The sequence below is a fragment of the Ahaetulla prasina genome, chromosome 4 (genome assembly GCF_028640845.1).
Source record: "Ahaetulla prasina isolate Xishuangbanna chromosome 4, ASM2864084v1, whole genome shotgun sequence".
Taxonomy (NCBI): Eukaryota; Metazoa; Chordata; class Lepidosauria; order Squamata; family Colubridae; genus Ahaetulla; species Ahaetulla prasina.
This window is the reverse complement of record NC_080542.1, coordinates 136,572,565-136,586,587: the sequence shown is the minus strand read 5'-3', so window position 1 is coordinate 136,586,587 and position 14,023 is coordinate 136,572,565. Positions and strand designations below refer to the sequence as shown.

At 36.7% G+C, this 14,023-nt stretch overlaps 1 protein-coding gene across 4 annotated transcripts in view; it reads right to left on the bottom strand.

The window, feature by feature from the left end:
* VIPR2 (vasoactive intestinal peptide receptor 2) overlaps positions 1–14,023 on the bottom strand; it is a 224,647-nt gene that overhangs the window by 35,323 nt on the left and 175,301 nt on the right. For all 4 annotated transcript variants that reach the window (XM_058179768.1, XM_058179771.1, XM_058179769.1 and 1 more), the window contains 2 exons: positions 13,035–13,142; positions 8,985–9,079 (listed from right to left, as the gene is read on the bottom strand). In XM_058179768.1, the coding sequence (XP_058035751.1) occupies positions 8,985–9,079; positions 13,035–13,142 (203 nt within the window). The remainder of the gene's footprint in view (positions 1–8,984; positions 9,080–13,034; positions 13,143–14,023) is intronic.

Here is a 14,023-nt window from a genome sequence, read left to right as displayed (position 1 = left end):
TTGTTGCTCCTATGTATTGGCATGTGTAATGAGAGGCACATCTGGAATGTAATGATTTGGTCTAATTTAATGAAATTTAAATGCCCCTGAGTCTTTCTTAATGTTCGCTAGGATTGAATTTCTTGGAGCAGGTAAAAGTTCTGTAGATCAACTGAATAAACTGGTGCTAAATCCTTTCAGAATAACGAGGCCAATTCAGCAAGAATTCAAATTCAAATCTTGAATGGTAAGGAGCTAGACAGGGATAAAAGATGGAAAAAGGAAACAAAAGAAAATAATAATAAAGAAAATAATAATGACTTTAAATCTTAAGCCAGCAACACATGGATGCACAAAAGAATGAAGATAGAACAAAGGGATCACAACTCAAATAATTTTTCACAAAATAACTGAACTTTCTATTGGTATCAATATTTGATTGGTAGATCAAGTATAGCTTTTCCTTTAACTGTTTCAGCAACCAGAACAATCTGTAACTGAACACACTCAAAACCGTAGAAATGGTGGTGGACTTTAGGAGAAACCCTCCCGTACTACCACCTCTTACAATACTAGACAACACCATATCAATAGTAGAGACCGTCAAATTTCTAGGTTTTACCATATCTCAAGACATAAAATGGACAGCTAACAACAAAAACATCATCAAAAAAACACAACAAAGAATGTTCTTTCTGCACCAACTCAGGAAGCTCAAACTGCCCAAGGAGCTGCTGATCCAGTTCTACAGAGGAGTTATTGAGTCTGTCATCTGCACCTCTATAACTGTCTGGTTTGGTTCTGCAACCCAACAAAACAGACACAGACTTCAGAGGATAATTAGAACTGCAGAAAAAACATTCACTACCAACCTGCCTTGCATTGAGGACCTGGATACTGCACGAGTCAAAAAGAGGGCTGTGAAAATATTTACAGACCCCCTCGCATGCTGGACATAAATTGTTTCAATTCCTACCCTCAAAACAATGCTATAGAGCACTGCACACCAGAACAACTAGACACAAAAACAGTTTTTCCCCGAACGCCATCACTCTGCTAAACAACTAATTCCCTCAACACTGTCAAACTAGTAAGTCTGCATTACTATTAATCTTCTCATCATTCCTATCACCCATCTCCTCCCACTTATGGCTATATGACTGTAACCTTGCTGTTGTATCCTTAAGATTTATATTGACTGTTTCCTAATACGATTTGATTGCTTATTTTTTCCCTATGATTATCATTAAGTGTTCATTAAGTGTGATTCTTGATGAATGTATCTTTTCTTTTATGTACACTGAGAGCATATGACCCAAGACAGATTCCCTGTCTATCCAATCCCACTTGGCCAATAAAGAATTCTGTTCTGTTCTGTTCTGTTCTGTTCTGTTCTGTTCTGTTCTGTTCTGTTCTGTTCTATTCTATTCTATTCTATTCTATTCTATTCTATTCTATTGACTGATTCTATTGATTTCATTGAGGGCCACATCAGTATTGTGTTTGACCTGGGGGGGGCAGGGTGGGTATGGCTGGGGTGGCACATCACTCATGTCGGGGGCACCTGTGATGGCCTGAGCGCTCTGCCAGTGAAAACGGGCTCCCAAGCTCCATTTTCGACTGTGATGGTCTCTTGCAACCCTCTGCCAGCAAAAACAGAGCTCCGTTTCTGCTGGTAGATGCATGTGGCCCTCCTGAGCACCGTTTTTGCCGGTTGAGGCACCACGAGCCGGTCCTTCATTGTTTCTAGGCTGGCCCTGTGGACCAGATCTAAGCTCCCCATGGGCCAGGTCCAGCTGCCGGGCCTTGAGTTTGACACCCCTGCACTTCATGATGCCTTCAGATCATTATGATGACCTTGCTCAGCCACTACAGCTTTCCAGGTGAACTTTCTTTCCTTACCAGGAACTAACGCATTAGGCAAAAATATGTAGGGCACAGCCAATTTCTCCAGTCTTTTATTAGTCATCCAAAGGAATCATAAGTTGATTCTGGTCATTCTTGCAAAAAATGAAATATCATAACACTCATTATAGTAATGTCTCTGATGGATTAGAGGTTCAAAAGTTGGCGAATGTTTCTGTGAAAAACTGCTCTAATCGTAAGAGCTATAAGGATCGATTAAACTGATATTTGAAATAACTGGACAATTCTCAGCTAATACTATATTTCTATTAAAAAAAAATTAAGATTCCATGTAACTCAGAAGAATTCTAAAATAAGGCTTATCATGTACTCTGTCTCTCTCTCTTCCTCCTTCCTGGCAGAGAGGTATTTGTTTAAGAAGTAAAGTAAACGTGGTGGTACTAAGAACTTTGAGTATATTCATGTTTAGTCTGCGTTACTATTCCTAACTACTCACAACGTATACATTTTGCAATGCCATAATTAATTGTACCTCTCATTTAATGCTTTTTCCACACAGAAAAGACTTGCTATTTTTGACTTGGATAACTAGAAAACTGTTTCATGGAAAAATGATTTAGACAACAAAATGAAAAACTTCCATCACAACACAAGAAATGCATAGAATAATTAGGGCAATTTATGGAGAGCAAACAGCACAGATTATAATCAATGGTAGCTTAACAGAACCTTTTAAGATTGCGAAAGGAACAAGACAGGGATGTCCTTTATCACCATTATTGTTTATTTTAGCTCTAGAACCATTATTGGATAAAATACGAGAAGTAAAGGAGATAGAGGGAATTAGAGTTAGACTACATGAATATAAGTTAAGAGCTTTTGCAGATGACCTGGTGTTTACTTTAACAAACCCTATAAATTCTAGTAAATCTTTGTTGGAAATAATTGATCAATATGGGAATGTCTCAGGGTTTAAGGTAAATCAGAAAAGACAAAAGTGATAATAAAAATATGGCCAGACAACAGAAAGAAAAACTAGAGGAAATAACAGGATTTGAAATTGTAAAGAAGGTTAAGTACTTAGGGTTTATATTACATCGTCAAATGTGAAATTGTATAAGAATAACTATGAGGTTTTATGGCAAAAGTTCAGAAGGAGTTGATTGTTTGGAAAAATTGCAATTATCTTTGCTGGGAGAATTGCTGCTATTAAAATGAATGTTTTACCTAGATTTTTATTCCTCTTTCAGATGATACCAATAATTAAGAAAGATAAGAATCTTGAGGAATGGCAGAAGGAATTAACAAATTTATATGGGAAGGTAAAAAGCTAGGGTTAAAATGAAAATAATTCAAGATTCTCGGAAAGGGAGGTTTAAAATGCCTAATTTTAAATTATATTATGAAGCAGCTGCTCTCTCTGCAATAAGTGATTGGTTTAATTTAACAGAGGACAGAATTTTGAATATAGAAGGTTATGATTTGCTATATGGATGGCATGCATATTTAATTTATGACAAAAAGTGGATAAGGCCTTTAAAAATCATGTGCTAAGAAATGCCCTTCTGCGTGTTTGGAAAAATACTCTTATAAACTAAATTATAAGGTTCCTATATGGGCAAGTCCTAGACATACAATAGAAAATATAAACATAGAACAGAATCAGGAAATGATTACATATAAAGATCTTTTGTATACTGAAAGAGGTAATTTACAGTTAAAATCTCTGCAAGTATTAAGAGAGGAAGGAAAAATTATACTTGGTTTCAATATGAGCAACTACGTGCTAGATGGAAGGAGATCAGAAAATTGGTATAGAGCAGAACGAGGGAAATTTGGTAAAGCAAATTAGAAATCAGTCTCAGGAGCATATAAAGAGATTGTATAATGTGTTACTTGAAATAGATTCTGAAAGGGACTTGGTAAAGGACTGTATGATAAAGTGGGCACAAAATTTTCAGGAGCCAATATTATTGGAAACTTGGGAAAAATTTGGGTTAGAAATGTTAAATTCACGCAGGCACAGAATCTGAGGGAAAATTTTTATAAAATGTTTTATAGATGGCATCTAGATCCTAAAAATTATCGTGTATGTATCCAGATATGCAAGCAAAATGTTGGAGATGTAATTGTGATGACGCTACATATTTTCACATTTGGTGGACTTGTAAGGACATAAAGGCCTTTTGGATAAAAATTTGGTGGATTTTACAAAATGTTTTGAAAAAGAAGATAAAGTTCCTGCCGCAATTTTTTTGTTGGGAATTATTACGGATTGTACAGTAATTGAGACTAAATTGATTTTAAATCTAATAACTGCAGCAAGATTACTAATAGGACAATATTGGAAGAAAAAAGAAGTACCAACAATAGAAGAATGGATATTGAAAGTTGCCAATTTGGCTGAGATGGCGAAGATATCAGCCTTTTGAAAGACAATACGCAAGAAAGATACTTAAAGGAATGGAAAAATGGATTGACTATATTCAACGTAGATATCAGACTAAGAGTTATCAGACTGTTTTGAATGATTATGATGTATTATTTTGATTGCTTTTGGGGAAGTTAGGAATTGATGATTGTAGGGTATAATTAAGTTGGGATGAAAATTTTTAGCATATGTTTGTTTTATTTTAACTATACCTTGTGCTCGTTCCGGGAAGTCGGGGAGGGGTTGTGAAGGGAGGGGAGAGGAGGGGGGGAAAGGGGGAAAAATTTTTTGTAAAACTTTTTGAATAAAAAAAAAAAAAGAAATGCATATTGGGAGAGTAAAAATAACAGGATTGACACACGTTTTCTTAATGCAATCCTCATTATAGTAGCAGGTGTATTTTTTTTTTTTGCAAAACAAAGTTTGTACCAGTATCAGATTGAAAGGTCATGGCCAGTTTGCATCATGGCCAGTTTGCATGGTGCTGGTAAGACAGTACTATATGACAAAAATGCATTAAGTCTGCATTACTTAAAGTCCTAAGTCCGTGATGGCGAACCTATGGCCCACATGTGTGGGCACGTGAGAGTTGCCCTAGCTCAGCTCCAGCATGCATGTGCGTGCCAACCAGCTGATTTTCAGCCTTCCGGGCCCACCCGGATGTTGGGAAAAGGGCTGTTTCTGGCCTCCAGGGAGGGTGGGGAAGGCTGTTTTCGCCCTCCCTAGGCTCCTAGAAACCTTCTGGAGTCTGGGGAGAGCAAAAAACAGGCCTTTTGGTCCCACCGTGCCATCACATGCTAAAAGCAGAGGGAGTGGGGGGTTCGCAACCGCATACATAGGGCGCACTGAACTATGGTGTGGGCACACACGTATGCAACTCCACTGCACTCCCCCGCTTTTGGCACGCAATGGCAAAAAGGTTATCCATCACTGTCCTAAGTAATAAAAAGGTAGTTGTCTTTCTAGATAACCTACCTTGTAAGATTGTGCGGATAAAACTGAGCACAGATAACATGGCTTTTGGGGTTGCTTGGAAGAATAGCATTAGAATAGCAAATTATATGCAAGTTTGAATTCCTCATGTTATACTTTGTTACTAAGCAATTATTTTATTATTTCATTTATATGACAAGTATCACATTTTTCCCTGTAGGAAGGATATTTAAGGATGCTTAAAAGCATCCATTCCTACATAATGGTGATGTATATATAACTATCCAGACCTTATTTTTCATTTCTTTGGTTAAAGAAGCAGTTGATTGTACTAAGCCTAATACTTAACAAAAAGTACTAAATATCTTGGATTTAGCTTTAGTCTAAATTCTATCATAGTCATTCTGAATTTCATTTTTTAAATATTTATGATTTCATTAGATTATTTTTTTTCCAATTGATATTAAATTATGGAGAAAAATACTCCCCTAGACATTAAATTAAAATCTCACCATCCATTCCTAGCATTTAGATAAAGATAAGATAAAGATAAATCCTTGTTTGGGCAGTCCTGACAGGTTTATTAGGGTAAGAGTTCATTTAAAAGAAGCTGATGAAGAACAATGCCAGTACAAATTTACAAATTAAAGTATATGGGAGGATAAATAAATTTACTTATTTTTATCTCATCTTTATTGTTTTTACAAAGAAGGAAGCAAACATATCCCACACATCTTCCTCCTCCTGTTTTCCCCACAACAACCATCCTGTGAGGTGGGTTGGGTTGAGAGAGAGTAACTGGCCCACCCAGCTGGCCCTCATGGCTAAGGTAGTACTTGAATTTATGATTTCTTGCTTTCTAACCTGGTGCAGAGGTGGCTTTCAGCAGGTTCTGACCAGTTCTGGAGAACCGGTAGTGGAAATTTTGAGTAGTTCGGACAACCGGTAGTAAAAATTCTGACTGGCCCCGCCCCCATATATTCTCTGCCTCCCGAGTCCCAGCTAATCGGGAGGAAATGGGGATTTTGCAGTAACCTTCTCCTAGTGTGGGGAGGGAATGGATATTTTACAGTATCCTTCCCCTGCCATACCCACCAAGCCATGCCACGCCCACCAAGCCACACCCACAGAACCGGTAGTAAAAAAATTTGAATCCTACCACTGACCTGGTGCCTTAAGTAGAAAAAGCAAATGATTACATCACACTAAGTTTACTGAAACTGATCAGTTCTTCCCAAATAGTGGATAGTGGAGATAGTGGCTTAGAATTCTTAGAGTTTTAGTCCCAAATAACAGGAATATGTTAGATAAATCATGAATGCCTTGTAATGTGCTATATACTTGATGATTCAAAACTATAGGTCAGTTCTCAAAAAATTAATGAACGGGGAATATTTAGCAAATAAGAATTATAACTAAAATAGTATTTAGCAAGATACATTTCTATAAACCAGGGAGGATAATTAGATGTATGTTGCTCAGAGTCATTGGTTGCAATAGGCAGCTCTAGAAATCAAAGTGGATGAAGAATGAATGAATGAATGAATGAATGAATGACATGTCCAGAAGCAGTGCCTCTACAATTTTGATTTGCTTGTTTTTTCATTTCTCTTTCCATCCAGGAGTGAACATGTCAGACAGAGCAGAGTTTCTCTAATCCACTCATAATATAAATGTAAGATTGTATTTTTAGGCAAGTTATTGGTTGAAGAAGAAATGCTAATTACTGGAAAAGTAAAACAACTGAATTCTTCTACTGAACTACCAAAAAGTATTTATCTTATAATAAATTTAATTATAGAATAGTTGATATATTTTCCATTTAAATATTATTCTCAGCAGTCAATAGTCTACTAGGGAATAGTTGATATATCTTCTGTTTAAATATTTTCCTTTTCAGCTACACGAGGCAGCCATAACCTAACTTCTAGGATGCTATAAAAAGTTGTAAAAGGAAGTAATTTTCTATTGCCCTTTGGGATACAAACAATTATAGTTAGGATCTGAAAGAAGATTGAACAAAACAGCATGCAAGCGTTTGAGTTTCTAATACCCCTTTATCAGAAAGATATTTAAAAATCTCGGAGATTAAAGAAGAACTATGCAAGAAAAAAATAGTATTTAACCTTGTTTGTACCAGTATGGTATTGCACCTTGTTTGCCTCTGGTGAACTCCTACAGTGGCCTGGTTATTTCTAAAAATTCGTTTACGGTAGTAGTTTAAAAATAGAAACACTCAACTTAAGGGTTGTTATATTTCTACATGGATTCCGTAGACATTCTACGGAACAAAGAATAAAAATTCTTTGTTCCCATGCCCAAAAAAAAAACAAAAAGCAAGGTGAGATACAGACTCTATCCTAAGGGATTAGAGGAGATTATCTTCATCAAGTTCCCTTCTAATAAACAGATCTTTGTTCTTGGCTCTGGCTTCCACGGCATCCATTTTGTAAACAAGCAAAAATTTCATTTCCTTGGTAACTGTATTCTGACATGCTGTCAAAATTCCCGATGCGCCATTGGCCAAACTCCAATGTCCTTCAGCATCTGAATTTCTTTTTTGCTCCATTCATTCCATAATGGTATGTGGGAATGATCTTGGGAGAAAAGGGGAAATGCCATAGACCAGATTGGTCTGATAAACAAAATTTGAGTCTGAAGGCATATGGTAAAATAAAATATCTCAGGAGGAGCCCTCCCTAGTTCTCAAGAGCAAAAGTGAGGGCAGAAGAGATTAGAAGATTCTGTTAACTCATTGTTGTGCTCATTACCTCAAAGGCTCAAATGGCTAATAATTGTAGGATCTGCTGTTTGAGAAGGAATTTTGGACTGGGACCATAACGTGTTAATAGGAGGTATTCAGCCATATGGAATGACAAAGACCATCTGGAAGAATGATCTCATTCCACTTCCATGAGAACTTAAAACTGTTTAGCCTTCTAAAAATTCCTTAATTTACAAAGTTCCTGAAACAATCATTTTAAAAAAAAAAAAATCCTTCTGAACAAGCCTGCAGGCAGCCACCATATTTATACAAGACATGCACACATGACATACATTCACACATGGACAGACACATCTTGATGAGAAAAACCAGAAATAATTTTCTTACCATAGCTGTCAAAACTCACGAGAGAAAGCATGCAGACATTTTTGCCAGAATGTCACTTTCTCAAGATTTATTAAACAAAAGAGTTACAGATACAAAGCACATATAATCTGAAATATTCACAAAAGAAGATATCTCCCGGATGGCCTTTGGAAACTTTTTTTGAAGCTGTTCTGATCATTTCAAAGAATATGATTACAAGCTGAAGTGGTAAAATTATAATGAGAAATGAATCCCCTACAGCTGTGTTTCTCAGCCTTAGCCACTTGAAGTTGTATGAACTTCCATTTCCAGAATTCCCCAATCAGCACGCTGGAGAATTCTGGGAGTTGAAGTTCACACATTTTCAAGTGGCCAATATTGTGAAATATGCCCTGCAGTAAAAAAAATAAAAATAAGGCAAGGCACCACTTCTAGAGAAAAACAATTCCACAACAGTAAAAGCTCTATGTTAACTACCATAAAGCTAAGATCATTTGGAAGCAAAGGAATTACAACCCAAATCTGATACCCTAACCTGCAAAACTGACTTTTCTTGGGAGGAAAAGACAATACAGAACATCTCCCTAAAGAAGCTAATGTTTGTATTTGTTTCTCGTCATTAAAATACCAGATCTCATAAAAATTAAGATGGTTCTTTAGTATTTTTCAATGAGTTTTTCTTACCGGGTTGTCTTCGATATCTTTCAATCCACAAGCAATGAAAAAATGTGGAAACATCTCTGACCATCCTTTACTTGTACAGTTTTTGCTGATATTTCCTAAGAAAATGAACAAAGAGAACTGCAATATATTTTATGAATATGAGATATTCCCACCCCCAATAAATAAACAAAACGTCTAGCCTTAAAATTATTTCTTAGATCTTCTACTTTTATTTAATTACTAGCTGGATGCCCGTGCTTCGCTACGAAACTATGTGCTCGGGCTTGATAAATTGACACAGCCTGAAACTTAATGTAGAATAAGAATGTAACTTCGTAGCATCAGAATGTGTTAATATAAGGCAACTGGTAATTTGAACAGAGGGGGAGGGGGAGTAGAATGTCCCAGACTGCAGCATCCATCGGTATCTATCTGGCTAGTATCCTGTCAGTGTGTGAGAGAGTTGAGGGATGTTTGGAAACTCAAACAGTATTTGCTGTGTGAGCAAGGAGACAGGAAGGTGGCTGGGTGTGGCTTAGCTCAACTGTTCTGTAGTAAAGCTGCTTGCTGCTGTGAAAGTGAAAGTGAAACTGAAAGTCATCTCCTCTGCTTGTGTTTTGCATTTGGAAGAGATTTCTTTTGAGGTGGGGAGGGGGAGTAGAACTCCTTAGCATCCGAGTATGTTAATCATAATACAGAAAATACTAATGCTCTGATGATCATTTCGAAAAATCCTTTCTTAGTGAACACCTAGAAGCCAAGAGGAACATACGTGGCAAATTTTAAGTTTGTAGGCCTTACCATTCTGGAGATTTAGTAATTAATGCCTGAGTGGTTTTCACTTTTATATATATAGATTTAATAGCACTTAGCAATAGCACTTAGACTTATATACCGCTTCACAGTGCTTTACAGCCCTCTGTAAGTAATGTGTTAACAGAGTCAACATATTGCCCCCAACAATCTGGGTCCATCATAATCTTTTCTAACCTTATAGATTCCAGATAAATTGAGACTACAACTCTAAGAACTCCTAACTAGCATCGACAATTAGCATAGCTCTGACCCGTGCTAAGTGATAATGTGTTGTATTTCCAAGTGTTCTTCCTATTGGAATAACAATACTTTGGGAAAACTGATCTGCTTTGTATTCAAATATATCATACAAAATTTAACATTTCATTTATTGTCCTAAAAGAGTATAAGGTTTCTGATAGATTTGAGTGTCATCTAAAGCAGGGGTCTCCAACCTTGGCAACTTTAAGCCTGGTGGACTTCAACTCCCAGAATTCCCTAGGATTCTGGGAGTTGAAGTCCACCAGGCTTAAAGTTGCCAAGGTTGGAGACCCCTGCTCTAGAGCCTTTACAGAAGTTCCCAGTGAATTGTGATTCTAATTTGATATACAGAATTAAGAAATATTTGAGGCTATGAACAATATTTAATTCAACAAAAATCTAAGCAAAGTTAAATTAAATCTCTATTCCACCTGTTGCTATTTTTTGTGTGCAAATATCACAAACAGTTAAAATCTGGTCTTTGGTTCAAGTAAATTACAGTACCTCTATTCAGAAAAATATATAAAGAGCAGTAAATATATAAATGCCCAGTGACATATAGTTGGGTGGGTTAAAGTTTCTCCCACATAATCAACACGTCACAAGATTCAGCAAAAAAAAGAGTAGCTTATTAAAAAGCCAAGCTAGGTAATCAAACCTACAACGCATAACTCACCAGACAAGACAATGTCAAAATCCAAGAAATCTGTCCAACTGTCAGAGTTGGATGTAAAACAGCTGACCACAGGAGAGAACAAGATATTGAGACTAGGAATAAGCCATTTTTTGGAAAAAAATGGAAAGCTTTATATAAAAATGTTTCTTTGCACTCAACAGAACTGTATGGATATAATTCAGTTTTGATGTAAGTTGATTTGGAAACAAAATTGATTCCTAAATTGATCACTCTAGTAGGTTTTTCTTTGCAAACTCACATTCCTCAACTCTCAGCCCTTTGATACTACATTACTTATCGCATCCATGCGAAGCTTTCCTGCTTGTCATGATCGGGTCTGGTTTATTGCACAGGCAGACTTTGATTCCTTCTTCATTTTCTGAGGATGTGTCTGTCATTAAGGATATGACAACTGTTCAAGGAAACTCGGTGACCAGAAAAATTCGTTTAACATTGAAAGATCATTTGGCAGACATGTGTAGCTTTAGATACAACTAATCTGAGGCTATAAATGTGCCGGATGGGAAAATAATTTAAATTAAATTGTCTCCATAAAAGCCTCTCATTACTCGACATTATTATTTAAAGTGATTTTGAATGACCTGTGGCAGGAGTTTCAAAAGGCTTGAGTTCCTGTGACGGATTACTATTTAGAGATAAATGCACGTCTGACACACAAGAATGGTAAAAATGCATTTTTTAAAAGACTCGTCCAAACATGGAAGAAGGACTAAAGTTGAGGAAGAGTTTTTATATCAAATGACCTAAATGCCAAAGCCCACTGCAACTACATAGCAAAAAAAGCTCTAAGAGTTGTAAACTTAATTTTACGTAGCTTCTTTTCCAAAAACTCTACACTACTAACCAGAGCATACAAAACATTTGCCAGACCTATTCTTGAATACAGCTCATCCATCTGGAACCCATACCACATCTCTGACATTAATACTATTGAATGCGTCCAAAAATATTTTACTAGAAGAGTTCTTCGCTCCTCCGAAATCAACAAAATACCTTATACCACCAGGCTTGAAATTCTGGGTTTAGAAAACTTAGAACTCCACCGACTCCGACAAGACCTGTGTTTAACACACAGAATCATCTATTGTAATATCCTTCCTGTAAAAGACTACTTCAGCTTCAATCGCAACAATACAAGAGCAAACAATAGATTCAAACTTAATGTCAACCGCTTCAGACTTGATTGCAGAAAATATGACTTTTGTAACAGAGTTGTTAACGCTTGGAACTCACTACCTGACTCCATAGTCTCTACTCAAAATCCCAAAATCTTCAACCAAAAACTGTCTACTATTGACCTCACCCCATTCCTAAGAGGACTATAAGAGCACAAAAGTGCCTACCGTTCCTGTCCTATTGTTCTCTTCATTAAAATATTATATGCATACTTTTACTTATACTTTTATTTATATATACTTTTTCTCTCATGATGAGTTATTTTTATGTTGATGATTGTATATACTGTTGTGACAAAATTTAAAAAAAAAGATTTTTGGACAATCCCATGTGTCAGCCTAATCTACTTGCCTCCTCCATCGATCAGAGTTGTTCCTAAAGATGACTTAACAAATTCCAATCCAATGGTTCTCAACAAAGATATATTGGTAATCTATGGCCACCTGAAACCCTGATTGATCTTTTCTCTGCCTCTTGCTCTTCATGCCTGGACAGGGAAGGCAAACTTTCTCGTCTGGCCCCACATGGGAGTGGAGGTTTATCAGTGCCTGCATTTGGCAGTTAGGGGAGTGCTTTTCAACCTTGGCAGTTTCCAGATATATGGACTTCAAATCACAGAGTCCCCTAGCCAGCCATGTTAGCAAATATATCCTCCATTCCTAAATTAAAGAAATGATGGGATGGCTGATACAGGTACAAAAAGGAAGCACAGATCTGATCCCAAAATAAGAGGCATGTTAGAGGGCCTCCTTGTAATTCTTTTAAAGCATGCAAGAAAATAAATTTGACTTTCAAATACTCTGCTAGACTTCCCCTACTTCCTATCTTCATAATAAAAAACTTATCAAAAACCAAGAGATGATCAAATAATTTCCTTTCATTAAACTTCAAGGCCATAAAATACTTTCCATTGTCTTTAACTTTGCTCAAGACTACTTCTTGATATAGTCAGTATCTGAAGTTGCAACAGTAGAGGTGTATGCCACTTGCTGAGACGGTGGTCTTAAAAGAGGCACCTGTGAGATACGTTTTCCTTTCAATCTAAATGCCGCCTAATGAAATAACCATTCTCTCCAGCATTTAAAACACAGAGAAACCAAAGATACATGTCAGTCCAAATTACAGAAAGACATTTTAAATACCTTGTTTGCTGAAAAATTTGCTGAAGATTTTCGGACAAGGGACTGTTACAGTTTCTCCAATTTCTGCAGAACGCCAGCAGGTAATGTTATCCCAGATCCCAACACATCCTGGAAAAATAAGTAGAAAACATTCAACTTGCTGAGCAAATTAATGTTTCCAGAGGAAACAATAATACCAATAACTCTCCAATGTGAAAAGTGGTGCAGCCAGTTGCCTAGTGTCCAAAAAATGCAATGACATGACGGAGCCAAGGTGTATGTATGTGTCTGCAGAGGCAGTTATAACTTTGAGAACAGGTTGTAAGTAGTTTTTTAAAAATCCATCCTAGCTTCAGAAGATCATTAAACCCCCGACTGTAACTCAAGGGCTAGACTTGGAGGCTTTGCTAAAATTCTACATAGGACAGAAAGAATGGCATCAACAATAATGTAGGGATAGGTCAGGGTGTCAATTGGTGTTATGTGATAGAGCGTAAATAACACATGAAAGGTGTTATGTGACAGAGCGTAAATAATACTAAAATAGAAGTTTATGAGTAATGGGTCAAGAGTTCTACTCTATTTAACTTCCAGTGTGATGGGAATAAAGATCAAAAAGGATTCCACTGGTATTGTATTTAACATTCATATAAAAATTTTCATGGAGCAGTATGATTTGTCCAAGTAACAGGAAATCAAAGGAAAATGCCTCCCTAATCTTTCTGTTAGAATTGCATTAAACACTAACTTCAGGTCAATGGTAGAGAATGATACACTGAGCAGAGGTTGAATAGAACCAATAATTTTACCTAGTTGGGTAATGAAATGTCAGCAAGAAACAACAAAACTCAGAGAGCACCAAAGACTGACAGCTTTGCTTTGAGCTGCAAATATCATCTTTTATTGGTATTTTATGAGGGTGTCAAATGCTTTACATAGCTGATCCTATTCAGGATGTTACCCTGTTTCCCCTAAAATAAGCCCTCCCCAGATAATAAGCCCAACTGAGC